Raw genomic sequence first — 16,934 nt, 5'->3', positions numbered from 1 at the left:
ACTTTTCTCTCTGAGTGTATTTTGAGGATTAAGATAAACAGACTTTAACAAGGTGCCATTATCGCTTGCACACACTCCCCTCCTCTCACACACTCATATAAAGGTTCTCCATGTAGGTTGTTAGTCGACCAGAAAACTGTTGATGAATTTGTTTCTGTTAGTGTTGTGTTGCTTTTCCACTTATAATTACCCCCCCCCCACACACACACACACACACGCACGCACACCCCGGGATTTCACTGCAGTTATACCCATCCTGCCTGATAATTACCACCGTCAAAACTGCTAAATTTAAAAATCACAAAAAAGTGCTGTCCTCGCATGTAAATACGCCAGCCACCTGTACCCTCAGCTAACTTTAGGTGCCAATTACACGTGACTTAAATCCAGAGATAAACGCTGCCAACACTGAAGAGAGCGAAATTGCAGCAAATATGAAAATGCCCCCCAATCTAATTATCATTAAGGAAGGTTTTGGGGGGTTGGTGGTTAATTGAGGTCAGTCTCGTGGCCGCTCAGTTATGTGTGAGCTGCCGTAATTACCTTTTCCGCTAACAAAATGCGTTACAAAGATCCGCGGCGGCAGCTGCCCGCGTGTCCGTCGCGTTCAATTGACCTCCCGATCAGAGCAGGTAGAAAAGGAGAGGCAGAGAATGAGGGGAGAGGTCGTTTCACACTTGAAGAGGCTGTTAGTGTTGACGCCCTCGGCCGGCAATTACACACAATCAGCGGGAGAGCTGCAGACCTGCTCCTCTGTACAATGGAGCCCCGCGCGCGGTCGAACCTAGGGGTGAGGCCCGCGAGCCGCTCAAGTGCGTGCAGCTGTGCGCGCTCCAGAGAGAAAAGCCGACTTCCCCTGCAATTAGCTCCTCGTTTCAGTTTTTAACAACGAAAAACTGGTTTATTATCATCTCCTCTGGCAGTCGTTTCGGTTAAAAAAAAGAAGAAGAAGAAGAAGAAGAAAGGGAAAAAAATTGGCGTCCATTTTTTGTGTGTGGGGGTTATTATTTATTGGTGTCTGAAGTGGCTCTGAGAAGTTATTTTCTGCTAATTGTCGGGCTTATCTTGCTTTGACAGATTTAACCGAGACTTAAATGGCACTTCAACGGTGCTGCCTCGCACTCAGTGCGACCTGCGGTGTGATAATGCTTGCTGTTAGGTTTTTGATTTAAACGTTTTAAGCGAGTTCAACCAAAAATGCTTCTTGCTGTGCGCCTTTATATGATTAAATCTGTACTATTAGAGTGTAGGTCAAAAGAATGGTTAAATGGTTCACTTTTATCTGGAATAAAAAGAAGAATAAAAAGATACAAATTCTAATAATTTCCCTTTGGATCTTTCCACCAGATGACCAGGAGCATGAGTGGATTGTGCGGACTTGTCGGAAGGCTTGAGATGAGGTTTGTGGCGCTGAGCCGGAAAAATCAGCTGCAGCCAGATGTGAGGAGAGCAGCAATGTTAACTTTTAGCATGTTATTCATTAAAACCGAGCTATAGGGAATTTCTGTCTTGTATTACATTTTGCATTAATGACTGAAAAGTAAATGATCAAGTCCATGCTTTTAAATCATCTCGTTTTATTTCCCCCCCACCCACATTGCTGCTGTGGCCTATGAATTCTGGGAGGTGCAACAGCCGCCTTTCAGTGCATTCATCTTAATTTCCATAATACTGTATGCATTACAGAGAGGGAGCTAGAGGAATGGAAAGAATCTGGGAAATACATTTACAATCAGTTTACAGGCAGCACAGAATACATCCAGTTTTATTACGTGCTTTGATTGCCATACTGTATTATTTCAGATCTACATCTCACACCCAGAAGAATTAGGACAGGCAATCAGTTTCCAACTGTCTTTATACATGCTGCCCAAACAACTCTGTTATTCTAACTTTATCCAACAACACATTTCCCATCCCTGTAATAAGAATTGACTTATTTACAGTGAATTAATGAGGTGCAAAACACCACAGATTGCTGGTGTAACACAAATGTGCCATTCATGTGTGAGGGTTGGTTTTGAGGGGCTTTGGTGCTTTTTTTGCAGGGTTTTTTTCATGCCTAAATGAAAGATTTTAGCAGGCATTCAAAAGTGAGTGTATTAAACTACAATCTGAGGTAATTTGCCAAAGATAGGAAATTAGCAGGTAACATTGACAAGGCTTTGATCTGCTGGGCGAGCGTCAGGCACTCATTAAATTACTCTTCAACATATCGCCATAAACTCCCATCAGCAGATCAACTTTTAAAAAAATATCAAATAAAATTAATAATGAATGAACACCCTTGAGAGCAGGAGAAATTTCCCATAATGCACTCTTTGTCTTGCACAAAAATGCAGACCCAGCACACGCACGCACACACACACACACACACACACACACACACACACACACACACACACACACACACACGAGGATGTACACTGTTAACCACTAATCTAAGCACAAATGCTAAAGTAAACACACAAGAAGTGAAGTTACAGCAAAACACAATGCCTGACTTTAAAAAATACACATGGAACACAGAGTTACTTTATATTTATGGATTTTATTTGTGTATTTACCATTTGAAACTTCATTCCATCTGAGCCCGATTTAATTGTCTTACACACTTGTCTGTGCTTCGCAGTTGACATGTTTTGGAAAATTAAACGTGAATAATTGCTTTGTTAGTTTATCCTCAGAAATGATCCAAAGCCACCAAAAAAATATCACATTCTATTTTATTGCATTTTATTACACAAAACATTTATGATGCACAGTCTATCAAATAAACTTTTGTTTCATTTCATGTTTTTTTTTAAACAAAACAAACAAACAAAAAAAAACATTTCAAATGGGGGAAAAAGTGCTTTACAGGGATTTACCATCTCAATAAATACAAGGACATTGAGGTCTTGTTGGATCCTGTTCTTCACACTATGGCCATGGAACTAAAATACAAATGCACACTCTATACCCCTGCCAAAACTCACACATTCACACACACAGACGCACACACATCTTAATATGTACAAACCCAGTCATTTTATACTGTCCATATTGTACCAATACAATATTCCCCGCCTGCTTGTGTGGAACACACACACACATACAGAGGCTGAACAAGCAACCTTATAAATTATAAATTAGTAACAATACACCTGTGGGAAAATCTGGAAATGTGGTCTGATTTTGCAGGAATGTGAAGTTTGACTTGTATGGTCATCTCAGACTTTCCTCTTTAAACAGGACTGTAACGGTTTAAAGTCTGCAAACTCCTGCTTATAACCGGTGTTTTATTCACGCAACAGCTCCAATGTTGTCCTTTGCAGCTTCATTAAATGGTAAACAGACAAAATGCTACAACAGAGTCTATTAAATAGTTTGTGATTTTCTGCCAATTGAAGATTTAGGAGTCTCATAATTTTTCCTGCGTAATAACAGTTAAATGTTTAGTGAGAAATATCACTTTGGAAAAGATAAGGCACGTAATATTTTCTTGTCTCTAATTCTGCACCTCAGTTCGGTGGGAAAGGAAGGAGGAAGTTTCTGGTTTTCTGAGACGTCATAAAGTCAATATGTCATTCCGAAATAAAAAATATTTCAACAATCAAAGATTCCTGTTATATTTAGATTCCTTCATGGTTGCTTAGAGAGAAAAGAGCCAGGAGCCTTACCTCTAATGTGGTCTACTGTGGCCTTTGGGCCACAAAGATAGTTCCCCTTTAAATTTCTCTTCGTGTTTTGACAGCACTTCAAGAAGTTTCCTTGCTCAGTTTATCCCTTTAAAGCTCCCTTCACCTCCACATTAGGTGGTGGCTGAGTAGAGTGGAGGATGCTGTACACGTGAAGCAAAAGGGTCCGTGTGATACATAGTCTGTGAGTTTAATGATAAACGCTTCAAAGTCGTTTTTGGAAGTCCTATCCCCAGAAAAGAACATAATCACAGATGGTTTTTTAGCTTTTATCTCGTTCATCCATTTCTCTTTTTTTCTGGTTTCAGTGGACAAGGCTCCTGCAATATTTGTCTCCTCTCCACGCTGACTCCTGGATGACCTTCGAGTTGGTTCATGAGACATCACTGATGTTAGATCAGGGGTTGGGATCGGGAGGTCAGGGGTCATAAGGGCCATGTCGGAGAACTAGCGACTGAGGGGGAGCTGAGGCAGCGACATGGCCTGATGAGAGAGACTCTGAGAGGTCAGGACAGAGAAGGGATGACCTGGGGAGCAAATCATAAAAAACACACAAGATTAAAAAAAAGAAAAAAGAAAAGCAAAATGTGTCTTACAAAGTAACTCCCATAATTTAAAAAGTCAAAACAAATACTAAAAATGATGTGCCTATTTACACCACAGTAAATGATAACTCACTGTCAATGTACCCATGAAGGGCCACCATGCGCGCTCGCTCGGGACTGCCAAACGGAGAGTAATGCAGCTCATCGGGCAGAGATGAGGGTATCCTGGACTGAGGATGACCTTGAGGAGCCCCGCTGTGCTGGGGCGTGTGCTTTTTATGTCTTGCTCTGCAGTTTTGAAACCACACCTATGAAGATGCAATGTAACCAGACATCATGTGGCTATATTCTTAAAGTTTGTCTTTTCAGTGTACTGTAAGAATGTGTTCCATTAGTTTAGCATTTTAACATTTAATTATATTGACGTCATCCATTCGTGCTTTTTATACACACTGCTCACCTGTATGACTCTTCTGCTTAGGCCTGTCATGTCAGCTAGTTTCTGTAGCGTCTGGGCATCCGGATTGTTGTCCTGAGCAAATTGTGCCTGCATGATCTGCACAATGAGACAAAATATTAGGTACTGTGTCAGGGCTTTGGCACAGTAAATCAACGCTGTGTACTTCGGTGTTGCTGAGAGCGTTTCTCACCTGTAGCTGTTCTGCGGTGAACGATGTCCGTGCTCGTTTGGCAGGTTTGGGTTGACTGTCTTGTTCTGTTGGAACTGCTCCCTCTAATGTGATGCCATTGCCTACAAAAATACACACACACATGCAAGTCAGATAATAGTTCAGTGATAAATAAAGTGACTATAGATGTCAGGAGACATAGGTAGTCTACAGGACTTGAAAAATGTATCATATCAAAGGGACCTCAGGAGTTTTGATGCCCCAGCAGGGACCCAAATTTAAGAGCCGTGGCCTACTTTTCCGCTCTTGCAGCATAACATGCTAATTCTGTAGGTATTACCGTTCTCAGAAAATTAACAGATATCAATCATTTGAAATAGTTATGACAAGGAATGATTCAATCAGGCAATAAATTTGCTGAAAAGCATAGCTTCAGATATATCTTGTCATTTACCCAACCACTCACCGCTCTCAGCTGCTCGTTTGAGGTTCTCCACCATGGTGTCATAGTGGATTCGGCACAAGACCTTCTCCTCCACCAAACCAAACTCTTCTCCCGTGGACAGCTGCCTCTTACACGAGTAGCAGGCAAAACATGCCAAGTGGTATGCGTTTCCCCTTGCACGCCGCACCCAGTCGCTGGCGTATATCTGCCGCCCGCAGCGGGCACACTTGGTACCAAACCTACTGTGAGGGGGATAAGAACAGAGCAGCAGAATGAGGAATTATGGGTAAAAAAAGGGAAAAAGATCAAATTGTTGCAGAACAGAAAATGAAACATACACAGTGACTTCCTTTTCTTTGAGAATATTTTCTTGAAGTGAAGTTTGACATGAATTTGTTTTTTAATTTCTGGCAAAGCTCAGAAGCTTTAAAGGAAACCTTGGAGGAGGAGGATATGGCTTTCAGAAAAGACTCCTGAGTGCGGCTGCAAGCTGAGCCTTGAATGCAAACAAACCAACACCTGCAATTTCCTGACTGATGCATGAAGCCCCTGACACATATACACACACACACAAAAACACACATAAGCCAGGTTGGCTTTAAACACAGTGGAATATGAAGAAAAACCCAGATGACATCATTCTAGATCGCCTCGCTGTAACTGATAGCAACAGCGAGGTTGGCGGTGAATAAACCCAAACCACCTGACTTGCTGTTATGGATGGGTGGTTGGTGGGAGAGAGAAAGAGGGTCAAAGATGTAAGGCTAGAAATGCTTCAAGACAATTCCTCATTAGCAAGAAATAAGATAGCTGAACATCTGCTTAGTTTAAATATTTTAAATGAGGGGGATAAAACGGGACACGGGGGTCAAAGAAGAAATAAAGGCTGCTGTAGATTTATAACTAATCCCACAAAAAGGCCTTCCTATCCCGTATGTCGGTGGCCATTCTTCTAAAAAGAAAAAATGTAAATCCCAAATATTAAAAAAGTATTTTCAAATGTAATAGTACATTAGTAATATGTGTGTAGAAATTAGTCAAATTGAGCTGCAGCACTTGTGCTTTATGAAATAAGATATATCAGACATAGGCAATACAGATGGAAAAATGTCGAATATCTCATATCCCTTCACGAGATTGTGTTTACTGTGCAGCTGGGTCCGTGGAGTATCCAAATAAATCTCCATTTTATTGCAACAGAAATATTATAGATGCTCCCTGTTTTGCACAAGAATAAAAAGATATTAAGCGCCTCATTTGAAGGACCCATTATGGGTTTTAATGGGTATCAAACGCTTTAGGTTGGAGATGGTTATGGTTATGTTAAGAGCCATTGTTGGGGTCGGCAGCTGCCAATTCTGCTGGAGGAGGCCAGATTTGTAAGCAGCCTGAAAGAAAGTGCTTCTTCAAGGGTAAAACTGGCGTGGAAGGGGGTGGGGGTAAACATGCGCAGTGTGCTGCACTGTACAGCCGGATTTGTGTACATTCATCAGCCGTGCTCACCCCGATATTTCGCTCGCTGCTCCATACACAGCCACAAACATGAGCCATATTTAGAGTCAGAGGTCAGTGGAGCTGGCGGAGGGCAGGGAGCCGGAAAAGAACAGTCATGGAGAGAGAGAGAGAGAGAGAGAGAGGACGTAAGTGACTGAGACAGGGAGTCGTAGGGCTGGGGGGAAATGGCAAAGTGGAGAGCGTAAGCGGCGGAGAGAGCGAGCAAAGAGAGCTGGGGGTGCAGAGGAGCACAAGGGCTGCCAAGTGAGTGGGTTTGGCAGCGTATGCGTGCACTCAAGTCCACTCTATCTAGGATGAAAGCATACTAAGGCCCTGACATCTCACAAGCTTGTAACCCTCCTTATGTGCAGGAGCTTGTTTGCCAGAAGTCACTTTTATGCATGTAGTGTGGTGCAGACTATTTATGGGGCATCATTAGGCGACTACTGTTTGAGGGTCAGCCTAGTTTTTATCATCACAGGTCAACAAATTATGTAGATATCACAACAAATGCAAAAAATGGTATTCATCAAGGGGGAAAAGCAGTGCAACTGTAACAGCGAGTCCTTGTGATGACCTTCAAGGAAAATTGGCTGGCATGGCACCCACTAAGGCCTTAAGTTGTCTCTGATATGTTCAGATTTAACCAAACAACCTCTTATGTGCCATTAAAGCCGCTCCGGGAGACAAATGGAGTGCACGGCTCACTGTACGATATCCTTTCAGACTCTTACAGAGAAGTCGGGCCTGTTTCTACAGTAAAGAGGAAAACATTGTGGAACGTTGCAGCTAATGCAGCATGACAGCTTGTCAGTTTCATGGTCTGAGACAGAACCCAGAAAAAGCTGCAAACCATCCCTTGTTTTAACCCCCTCCTCCTCTTCTGTCTTCCTCCCCTCCCTCTTACTTCTGCACCCATACTTTTTCTGTATCTTATTTTCCATTTGCACCAAAAAACTGATGTTTATTTTGGATCCGTGTCAATCCTCGCAGCCCTTATATCACTCACCGCAAAACTTCCTTTCCTCCTCAGACTTCTCCTATTTGCTCCCCTTATTCTGTCTAATTTTTACTCTTTTTTTATACAGTAATTCACCTGCTGCTGAAAGAGGGGCCTGAGGAGGTACACGTTTTTTGGATTATTTATGATGTGCTCTGAGAACATGCTAATCTCTATTAGATTTGTCCTGAGAGAGGCTGTGCGGTTTGTGTGCGAGAGGTTCACATTAGGCTGACAGGATTCTGAGCTGAGAAAAAGAGGGGGAAATGTTTCATATGCTTTACGTCTTTTAACAGGTTTTAATAGATCAGAGTTTTATGGATAAACCCTGCAGAAAATACAAGTCCTTGACACTCTCATCCGCTGCTCTTTTAGCCTGTAGTAACTAGGAATACGGGCAGTTTTCTTTGGAACAGCCAATCTGATTTTCGGCATGAATAATGTAGTGCAGCGCTTTAACTGAGCAGCGTAACACTGTGTGTCACAGATGTCTTATTATAATTTTAATTCATTCGCTTCTTGATAAAAATCTCTGTAGCTGCTGCTCTCCTTTGTTGCTATGGAGACCTAATCAGCTAACCAGAGGTGGGTGGTTGATGAATAATTATTATTGCAAAAAAATTTAAAAATTCAAGCGCACACACACACACGCATAAAGAGACATGCACACATCCACATGTGCTCTCATCTCACCCACGAAGTTCATTACATACGTGGACTCTGGTTACAGTGTCAGTGTCACGGGGTGCCCCTGATTAGGGCAACTTCCTGTGTGGCCTGCAGCTCACGGACGCGGATGGGGTTTCTATGGGGCAAGGCGAGGGAGGGCTGCAAGGAGGCGAGGGGGGAAAGGGGAGGAGGCTGATATAGAAATGGTTTGCGTATGTGTGTGTGGTTAAGAGAGAGAGAGAGAGAGAGAGAGAGAGAGAGAGAAAGCAAGCCCCCAAGGCCTGACATGGGTTTGAGAGGCACAGCGGGGGCTCTGTCCTGCACCCCTATAACGCTGACATCGCCCCCACCCAACCTCTGCATACACATACACACGTATATGGAGGGAAACCCACTCTGATTTCCTGCTATTACGCCCCATTAAAGCAGCTGTCAGTCCAAAGCCAGATGAGAGGCTGACACAGATGAGGAAATATCTCCAGAGGTTTGAAAGCAGCCCAAAGGATCTGGACTTGCAGCGGTGTTTAGCCTAGTTTAAATCTGGCCTAAACCCAGATTACAGTTTATATTTACAGAAGTAACCATTGCACAGGTCCCAGCCCTGCAGCAAAGCTTCAATGCAGCATTTTTTAAAATAGCATCACATTCTCAGAGTGACTTATAAGGACATCGAATCCAAAAGTACTGATGTTATTGTGCAAAAGAGGGGTTTCGTCCACATATTGTAACCATACTAACTATTGTAGTAGTTTTTAATCTGCGTATCTGCATTATGAACTCTTTTATGACTGTGCTTGTCATCCCTGTCTTTAGAGTCATAGTTCTGTACAGCAGATAGATGACAAATGTGAGGTAAACTGTGGAGCAGTTTAGGTCCTTTGACCAGTTTTTAAACTTCTAAATTTAGGAAATTAGTTGCTTAGCATTTTGTGAAAATAACTATAAGTTTTTCTTATAAAACATCTGTCCAGAAAAACCCTTTTCATTCACACCCTTTATTAAAAAACGTTTTAAACAAAATTAGGAAAAATAACAAGAGTAATAATACATTTTATTTTAGGGGGAAATGTGTCAGTTTATGTGACAGTTTAATTTAGACCCCCAGTTTCTATGAATTAAATATTTTCTTAGCTTTCTGTGCGTTTAAATAATTAATTAACAACCATATAGGTTTAAAAATGCCACTTAACTACATCTATGACCAAATTAACCAGAAAGAGGCCCTAAGTGACCGTCATTATACACAACAAACGCATTTCATTTTTACCCAGGATGCAGAAATCAACCACTACAGAGCAAAGAAAATTAAATTAGCACAATAATGACAAATGGCTTTTAATATCTGGGGCTAAAATACTGCAGTAATTCTAAAAAGAGATTAGATTAGATTATTGAGGTCTTTTGCGTCTGATTATGTACATTTGTTGCCACTTTCAGGCCTTTAAAACGCTAAAGAGTAAGTGACTAAATATTTGTCAGATGCCTTGATGATTAAAAGAAATAATAATTGCTGCAGTGTTGCACTTCTCCTATAATGGGATGACGCCACATTGCCGAGGTTTTCTCTGTTTTAATTCGTTGGCGCACAGAGGAGAAAGAGAAGCAATCTGATGAAAGACAACTCTACCAACAAATGACAATATATCTTAAAACAATCAAGGGCTTAAAACTCTTTGACTGTAAGAGAGCTTAAACTGTTTTATTCATTACCATCTTTGGAGATCTGATACTATGACGTATTTAAGCGTCCACATTTAAAAAGCATTTCTGAGTCTCTCAGTGATCAGTGAGCAGTGTGGAGGTAAATTCTAAGGGAGCATTTAACCAGAGCTGGGCTGGTAAAATATTATGGTGCGGCAGAGCAAACACAAAAGTCTCCATTTTCAGGAAAATATGAGCAAAATGACTGGCAGCTGCTAGACATGCATAAATAAACAGAGATCTGTGTGTGTTGGTGACCAGTGTGTGCGTGTGAGTAGGTGGATTATGTGTGCAGGTGTTTGCAATGGGCATTTCTGCTAATGCCCATTTCAAAGTTTCATATTTGTGTTTTTATGTTTCTTATTACATGTTTGTCTGTGTGCAGGTATCTGTCTCAGGGTGTGTTTTCAGTTTGGACATAAGCCACATTCACACGAGTTACATGCTGACCAGGCACTCGGGGAAGTCTAATTGCTGGTCTGGAGGCTTGAGGGTCTGGGGTGGGGGGACAACTAATTGCTGGTGATTATAAACCTCAGAGCAGTGACTTGGTGTCAGATTTTGATCAGACAAACACTAACGCTCACTTGCAGCTCCATGCACTCACTCCACTCACACACACACACACACAAAGCGTTAAGCACAAATTGGCACACGTGTCCATACGATTAATACACCAGCTCCAGGCTACTGAACAGAAATTTACCATACTGATGCTGCTGTGGCTGTGAACCCCATTTAACCCTATACTACCACACACACACACAGGCCTGCACACATTTTTATATTTTCCTCTTGGCACTCACAAAAACACACAAAAAGGGAATAGAAAACTGAGTCAACACATCAGACAGGCTTTCTTAGTCCAGCTTGTATTGTAATAAAATTGTACAAAATTTGCCTACGCATTCATGGCATGTTGTATACAGACGGTATACAATTTTATTTTGTATTATTTTAGATATATTATCAGAGATATTTAATTTTTAAGGTTTACTAAACAATCATCATTGGGGTTTTTATTATTATTGCTATTAGGCTTGATTCTCTAATTGAAATTGTATTTGTTTTTTAAAAATGAGACATATCCTTTTATTATAGAATAGATAGGCATTTCCTTTTTTGCACTTAAGCTCTGTTTGTCTTTAGGGACCGACTAAATCCGGACAGCTCAAACTGGCATTTCCGCCAATTTCCGTTTACATCACGTGTCCCTGTCAGGGTGTTAAAACAGTTATCCGCGCGCATCGTGGCACGTGGTGTGTTAATTTTGTACCTCATTCAAGACTGAGTCATGAGAAAATGATTTCACCAGCTTTTAGGCACTAAATGCTGGAGAAAGGATCCAATGATCGGGCAGTTGCAAAACACAAAAACACGCCCAGCCAGTCTGGCACGGTGCACTGGAAATGCATAAATAAGCGAAAAGAAACTAAAGTGTGCTAACTTTAATTTGCCTTTTAAGATCTGATATGATCAAAGCGGTAAAGAGAAGCTGGTCATAACAAGGTCAAAAGCGTTTTTCTTTAAATAGCGTAAAACTACACAGCCCACAACTTTTTAAACACTTTAGGGAAATTTTCCCAGAGTGCAGCACTCCAGTGTTTTTCCTTTTATAGGCCTAGCTGCTGAAAATGTCGCGTTTTTTGGATAGCCATAACAAAACTGTGAATCTTTCAGCCCTTCGCTGTAGGCAAAAGCTTTTATTTTGTTACACACTTTCAGTTTTTGAAAAGGCTTTTCAAGAATATATGAGGCAACCCACATGCATACGTTTCAAAGGATAAGCGTGCGTGAGTGCACGTGTGTGCGACAAGAGAGAGAGAGGGGGAGAGAGAGAGCTGTGCTGGCAGAGGGGCGGACGTGGTATTTTGAAAACACGGCCATAAACTTACCCTACCTGAAATAATCCATTTTACAGAAGATCTCTTTGTTTTTGATGTAGCAGCTGCTGTGCTGACGTAGTGACGTCCTGCACACTGAGCACTCCAGACAGCGCACGTGCCAAATCAGGTTGTTCACCTGCAAAGAGACACCAAGCGTGTCAAACACACACAAACTGATGATATAAGGCCGCATTAAGGTCTGCTGTGGTGAGTAATGACTCTGTCACACTGTGGAACACTGACGTGATGCAGCAGCATGCGTTATGAACGCGCCTGCGCAAATCCGATCGATCGTGAGCTTATTTTGAATGTTTATGAGAGCTATAAATAAATTTTTTAAACAATTTTTAAAAATGTATTTTACTCATTATTGTAAATGAATAAATAAAATACAAAAAACTCTAAATAATAAAAATACCTCACAATTTTAAGCCATTTATGAATATTATGCTGAAACTATAAGGCGCGCATCTTATCACAGATGTTTCTGTATTTTAGCAATATGCTTTTTAGGAGGGGTTTTTTTTTTGCTTGTTTGTTTTGTCCTAAAACATATTTTATTGGCAATTACGATATTATACGAAATATTAAGGCATCAACCGATATTTTCTGTGACTGGATTTTTTTTCTTCGTTAAACAGCACTATAATCGTTTAGGAAAACAATAATTTAAAAAATGTTTTAAAAACTTTTTTAAAAAAATTATACTTTTGCAAGCTTACAGGCAGCAAAGCCATCCGGCTTGTCTATTTATTCATATGAGAGTTAAAGGAGGCTGCCAAAAACACTTGCCCTAATGTTAGATTTATATTTATAACCTTAAATGATTATTAGTACTTATTATTATTATTTGGCCTAATAGATATATTTTTCGTTGATGAATTTGAGTTTTTTAAATTATTATTTTGAATACGGTGTTAAATGATCAGTCCCGACATTTAAAATCATGGGAAATATGTATTACTTTTTTTAAAATGGCTAAATAAAGAAGACAAACAATTGTTGCACACAAAAGATTTTAATTGTTTAGGTTTTGAGATCGTATAAATTAAACCTATCCAGAGAATTTACAACATGTATAGACAAAACGTCTTCTATAGATAATTGCAGATAAACTAATAGTTCTGGACATGAAAAATACAATAAAATAAAATAAAAATTTCAGCGTGACTAATTTATTATAATAGCATAAACGTTTAATTTAAGACCAGACATTAAATATTTAAATAAAAAAATCTCATTTGTCTTATCTGTCCCGCGGATGGAGAACAAAGTAGGCAGATAACGAACTAATGATCTTCACACTTCCTGACACACACACAGGGCCGCGCGCGCACTAGTGAAGATTGTTTGGGGTTGGAAAGCGCACGCGACAAAAGCAGGGCGTCCTGGCTGTGAAACAGCAAAAGAACCAAAACATCCCTGTTGTGACTGTCTGCGGTCTCCCAAACACAGAGCGCCGTTTAATCTCCGTTTCCTGAAATGTTACGGTGGCGATAACATAGCTGAGATTTAGAAACAAATCGCCTCTTGTGTCTTTTCCTGTTTTCCGAGTTGGCTAGATAATAAAAGTTTTAAGTAAGTCAGGCATATAGCTGCTTTCAAATATCATTGCAACCTTTTTTTTCTTTTTCTTCTGTTTTCAGTTTGAAGTTGTATTTATTTATTTTTGCTTTCAATCTCCAAATTGCGTTAAATTCCGTGCAAACTTACGGCGGGCCCCCAAATCCAAAAATAAGGGCAGAGTCAGCACAGCATCCTTCTTCATTAGCTCCCGATTGCCTTGTGCAGACGAACTATTTCTGTCTGTTAATGTAAAAAGGAAAACAAAAAGTCTAAAAGTATGGCCGGCCTCTCACCTTCAGCAAGTATCTGTCCAGGATCTCCAGACCACAGCTGGCGCACAGGTTCTTCCCGGTGGACGGCACCGAGCTGGTGGAGGAGGTCGGCGAGCACACGGAGGGGGTGGACGGAGTGCTGGGGGAAGAGCGGGTGTCCTCCCGCTCCATGTTGGACCGCTGGGATTCTCCGTCCGAGTGAGACTGCAAGAGGGCATCAGCAGAGCTCAGCACTGACACACACACACACACACACACACCGATCATCCTCATCAGCGCGTTGACAGTTTTCAGGTGTCGCCATTTTTTTTTACCATGCGTTTGCACTGCAGTGCGCGCATAATTCACAAATTTTCGCCAGCGCGAATGCGCGTGGGCCAAACGGTCATCCGCTGCACGCTATCGGCGCACTGAAAGAGCCTTTTTTAAACATATATGTTTTAAAGCATAAACGGGCAATAAAACTCTCACCATTGGCGTGTGCTTAGAGTCCACACTGCAGCGCGAGGCTCCCGGTGTGCTCTGGTGCTCGGTGGAGATCACCTACAAGAAAACGATCAGTGAGCGGCGGGTCATCACTTTCTCCGTCTCATCATCAGCTGAGCCGAGCAATCCTCGGGATACATTTGCGGACAGCTCTCCGAGGCTACTCCTATTTAAAGTAGTCCTGACAATAAACCCCCGGTCAAACCTGTTTAAAAGCCCCCTGCAACAAAAGGCAATGTTTTAATGAAGCTATCTCAAATTGGATTGATTTTGTTCCCCCTGCCCTTAACCCATGCCTCTCAGAATAATAGTATTTTCTTCGCAATCCAGGACACGAGACTGGAGGATGGGGAGTGGAGTGGTGTGTGTGTGTGTGTGTGTGTGTTTTCGGTGGGGGGGACTACCTGTAATTACAAATAGCTTGAAACGCTGGGGGGATAAGAGGGACACGGAGTGTCAATTTCAACTGTCAATCAGGGTGGAAAAAAGGCAACGGTCACCCAAAGAATTGCAAATTTGATTTTTAATGGCTGTAATTAAAATCTAATTCTCTTCACGCGAGTTGGCAGCGCTCGAGAGGCTCACGGACAGCAAATCACGCCTCACGGACAGCAAATCACGCCATTCATACGCAGAAGAAGCGCGTGCAGCTGATCTCCACATACACACAAGAAACATGATTCTTGTGAGATCGCGGAGAGACAAAAAAAATAAAAATCCCCGCACGATCCCCTCCCCGGGGGGCTGCCAAAGAAACTGCGCGCTTCTGCCGTCCGTGCCGTTCAGTGAGAGAAGAAACTGGCATGTTGAAAATATCCCACAGTAAAGCTAGAGCCTAGTATAGCATCCGCACTGCACATATGACTAGCTGCAAGTAGAGTCATTTTAAACCTTTTTTTTTTTAAAAAGGCCCAAACATTGCGTGTCAGTACCTGCTTTGTTGGGATTCCTTCGGACAGAATTTTATTTCCCTCTGAAAGAGGGGACAACACTTCATTTTTCCAGTACATGAACCCCTGGCGTCTCAGAGTTTCCAGAGTCTGGGATCAGGAGAATAGTCGGCGATGGGCGTGAAAAAACAAAAGAAAAAGAAAACAAAAAAGTAAAAAATGGGGAAAAACAGTTATATCCGTACCATGAATGAACTGTGGCGCGCACTTTTGTTTTACAGAAAAGTGTCTCTTTAAAGCACGAACACGGTCTGTCACGGCAGTGATGCAGCCACGCAGCGCCGGAGAGTTTTGCTTGCTGCTCTTCACAACAGATTTCTTACGTTTGCCCTTGTCTCTCTCTCTCTCTGTCTTCTTCTTCTCTCTTTCCCTTTTCTGATCGGGGGTCCGACCACAGGAAGTGAATCAAATCGAGGCGCCTCGTAAAAACTCCCCCCAAAAAGAAAAGCTTTTGAGGTTCAGCAGAGACCTGAGGGGCTGCACAGGCGAGCGGAGAACCTGAGTGTCTCTGCAGAGCTGCAATGAAAGTTGTGCGAGACTCTGGCCTGCCTTATAGTTAAAGAAGGGGGAGGGCGAGTAAAGAGTTTCATGTGCGTGAGAAGGCTGGACGCGCAGTTCGGAACAGTTCTGATTCCTCAAAGCTCTGCTGGTGGATGTTTGATATCTTAGACACTTATAGCAGCAGAGGGAAAAAAAATAAAATTATACTTGTTTATATGATTGTCATTTATTTGCTACTGGAAATATACAGCTGGCGTTGACCGCGGACAACAATGCGGCAATTAACGCACAAGTTTGCGCTCGAAAACCAAAGTTTTTGTTATATACACGCTGATTGTTGTGTATATGCGGATAAAACCATATGTATGTTCTTATTACTCATTTATATATATATATAAAAGAAAAAATAGTCATTATTAAAGAGAAGACAATTTTAAGACTGAAATTAATTTAACTCCATGATTCAAAATATAATTCCGTTAATATTTTGGATAATTTTATGCCAGTTGTCGCTATGCTTGCAGTTATTTAAAGAACATAAATATTGCGATTCAAGGCATCATGTATTTATAAAATAAAACTGGTTGAAGTTAAAATTCATTAAAAAATAAGAATAAATTCGATGTTTAAGTAATAAGTTAAAAGATGTATATTAGTAGGGCAAATATTCACGATTTACAGATCTTTCAAACACAGCTGGCGCTACGTTTAAATCCACAGATTAATGTGTTTGTTTGTTTTTAATGTAAATCCTTAATACAATTATGCAAAAGTATAAATACATATACATAAATACATAAACTATAGGAGCTGATGTAACTGAATCTAAACGCTGACAGAAACTCAGGGAGCCATTAAACAAAAGACTGAGCTTTATAATTACAGGATATGTTTGAGCCTACAATAGTTTAGATCGATATGTCAATCATCCCGCTTTCCACAGCGGATCCATGATTATCTGTAAATCTACACTTCAGGAATTATTCCATCAAAAATGATCCAAGCGTTTAAAAAAAGAAGAAAAAAATACACCCGAATGTGTATCCATGAACTAAAAAGGATATATTTATCCAGTGGGCCCTTTATTGAAAACAGATAATTACAGGCAAG

The 16,934-nt window shown here is 41.2% G+C and overlaps 2 protein-coding genes across 5 annotated transcripts in view; one reads left to right on the top strand and one right to left on the bottom strand.

The window, feature by feature from the left end:
* The window catches only part of morn5 (MORN repeat containing 5), a 40,119-nt gene that overhangs the window by 11,820 nt on the left and 11,365 nt on the right, over positions 1-16,934 (top strand). The window contains exons 5-6 of one of the 4 annotated variants that reach the window (XM_086300547.1): positions 1,348-1,400; positions 3,989-4,241. The exons of 1 other annotated variant lie outside the window; for it this stretch is intronic. In XM_086300547.1, coding sequence (XP_086156673.1) covers positions 1,348-1,394 — 47 coding nt within the window. In that variant the 3' untranslated portion in view covers positions 1,395-1,400; positions 3,989-4,241. Of the gene's footprint in view, positions 1-1,347; positions 1,562-3,988; positions 4,242-16,934 lie in introns of those variants that run through there. 2 more of the 4 variants (XM_086300548.1, XM_086300546.1) reach the window with 2 other exon arrangements.
* On the bottom strand, positions 2,405-15,990 carry lhx6a (LIM homeobox 6a). The gene is made up of 9 exons (XM_086300537.1): positions 15,306-15,990; positions 14,359-14,430; positions 13,909-14,091; positions 12,064-12,185; positions 5,321-5,541; positions 4,876-4,976; positions 4,686-4,781; positions 4,359-4,533; positions 2,405-4,207 (listed from the first exon to the last, which is right to left on the bottom strand). Exons 1-9 carry the CDS (start codon positions 15,381-15,383, stop codon positions 4,128-4,130), a joined length of 1,128 nt encoding a protein of 375 aa, XP_086156663.1. The 5' UTR covers positions 15,384-15,990; the 3' UTR covers positions 2,405-4,127.

Source organism: Aulonocara sp. 'chitande type north' Nkhata Bay, linkage group LG7 (assembly GCF_057382095.1).
Source record: "Aulonocara sp. 'chitande type north' Nkhata Bay isolate Kocher_YH1m ecotype deep benthic linkage group LG7, A_spYH_male_GT1.1, whole genome shotgun sequence".
Taxonomy (NCBI): Eukaryota; Metazoa; Chordata; class Actinopteri; order Cichliformes; family Cichlidae; genus Aulonocara; species Aulonocara sp. 'chitande type north' Nkhata Bay.
Note: the sequence above shows the minus strand (reverse complement) of the source record. Positions and strands in the feature narration are given on the sequence as shown.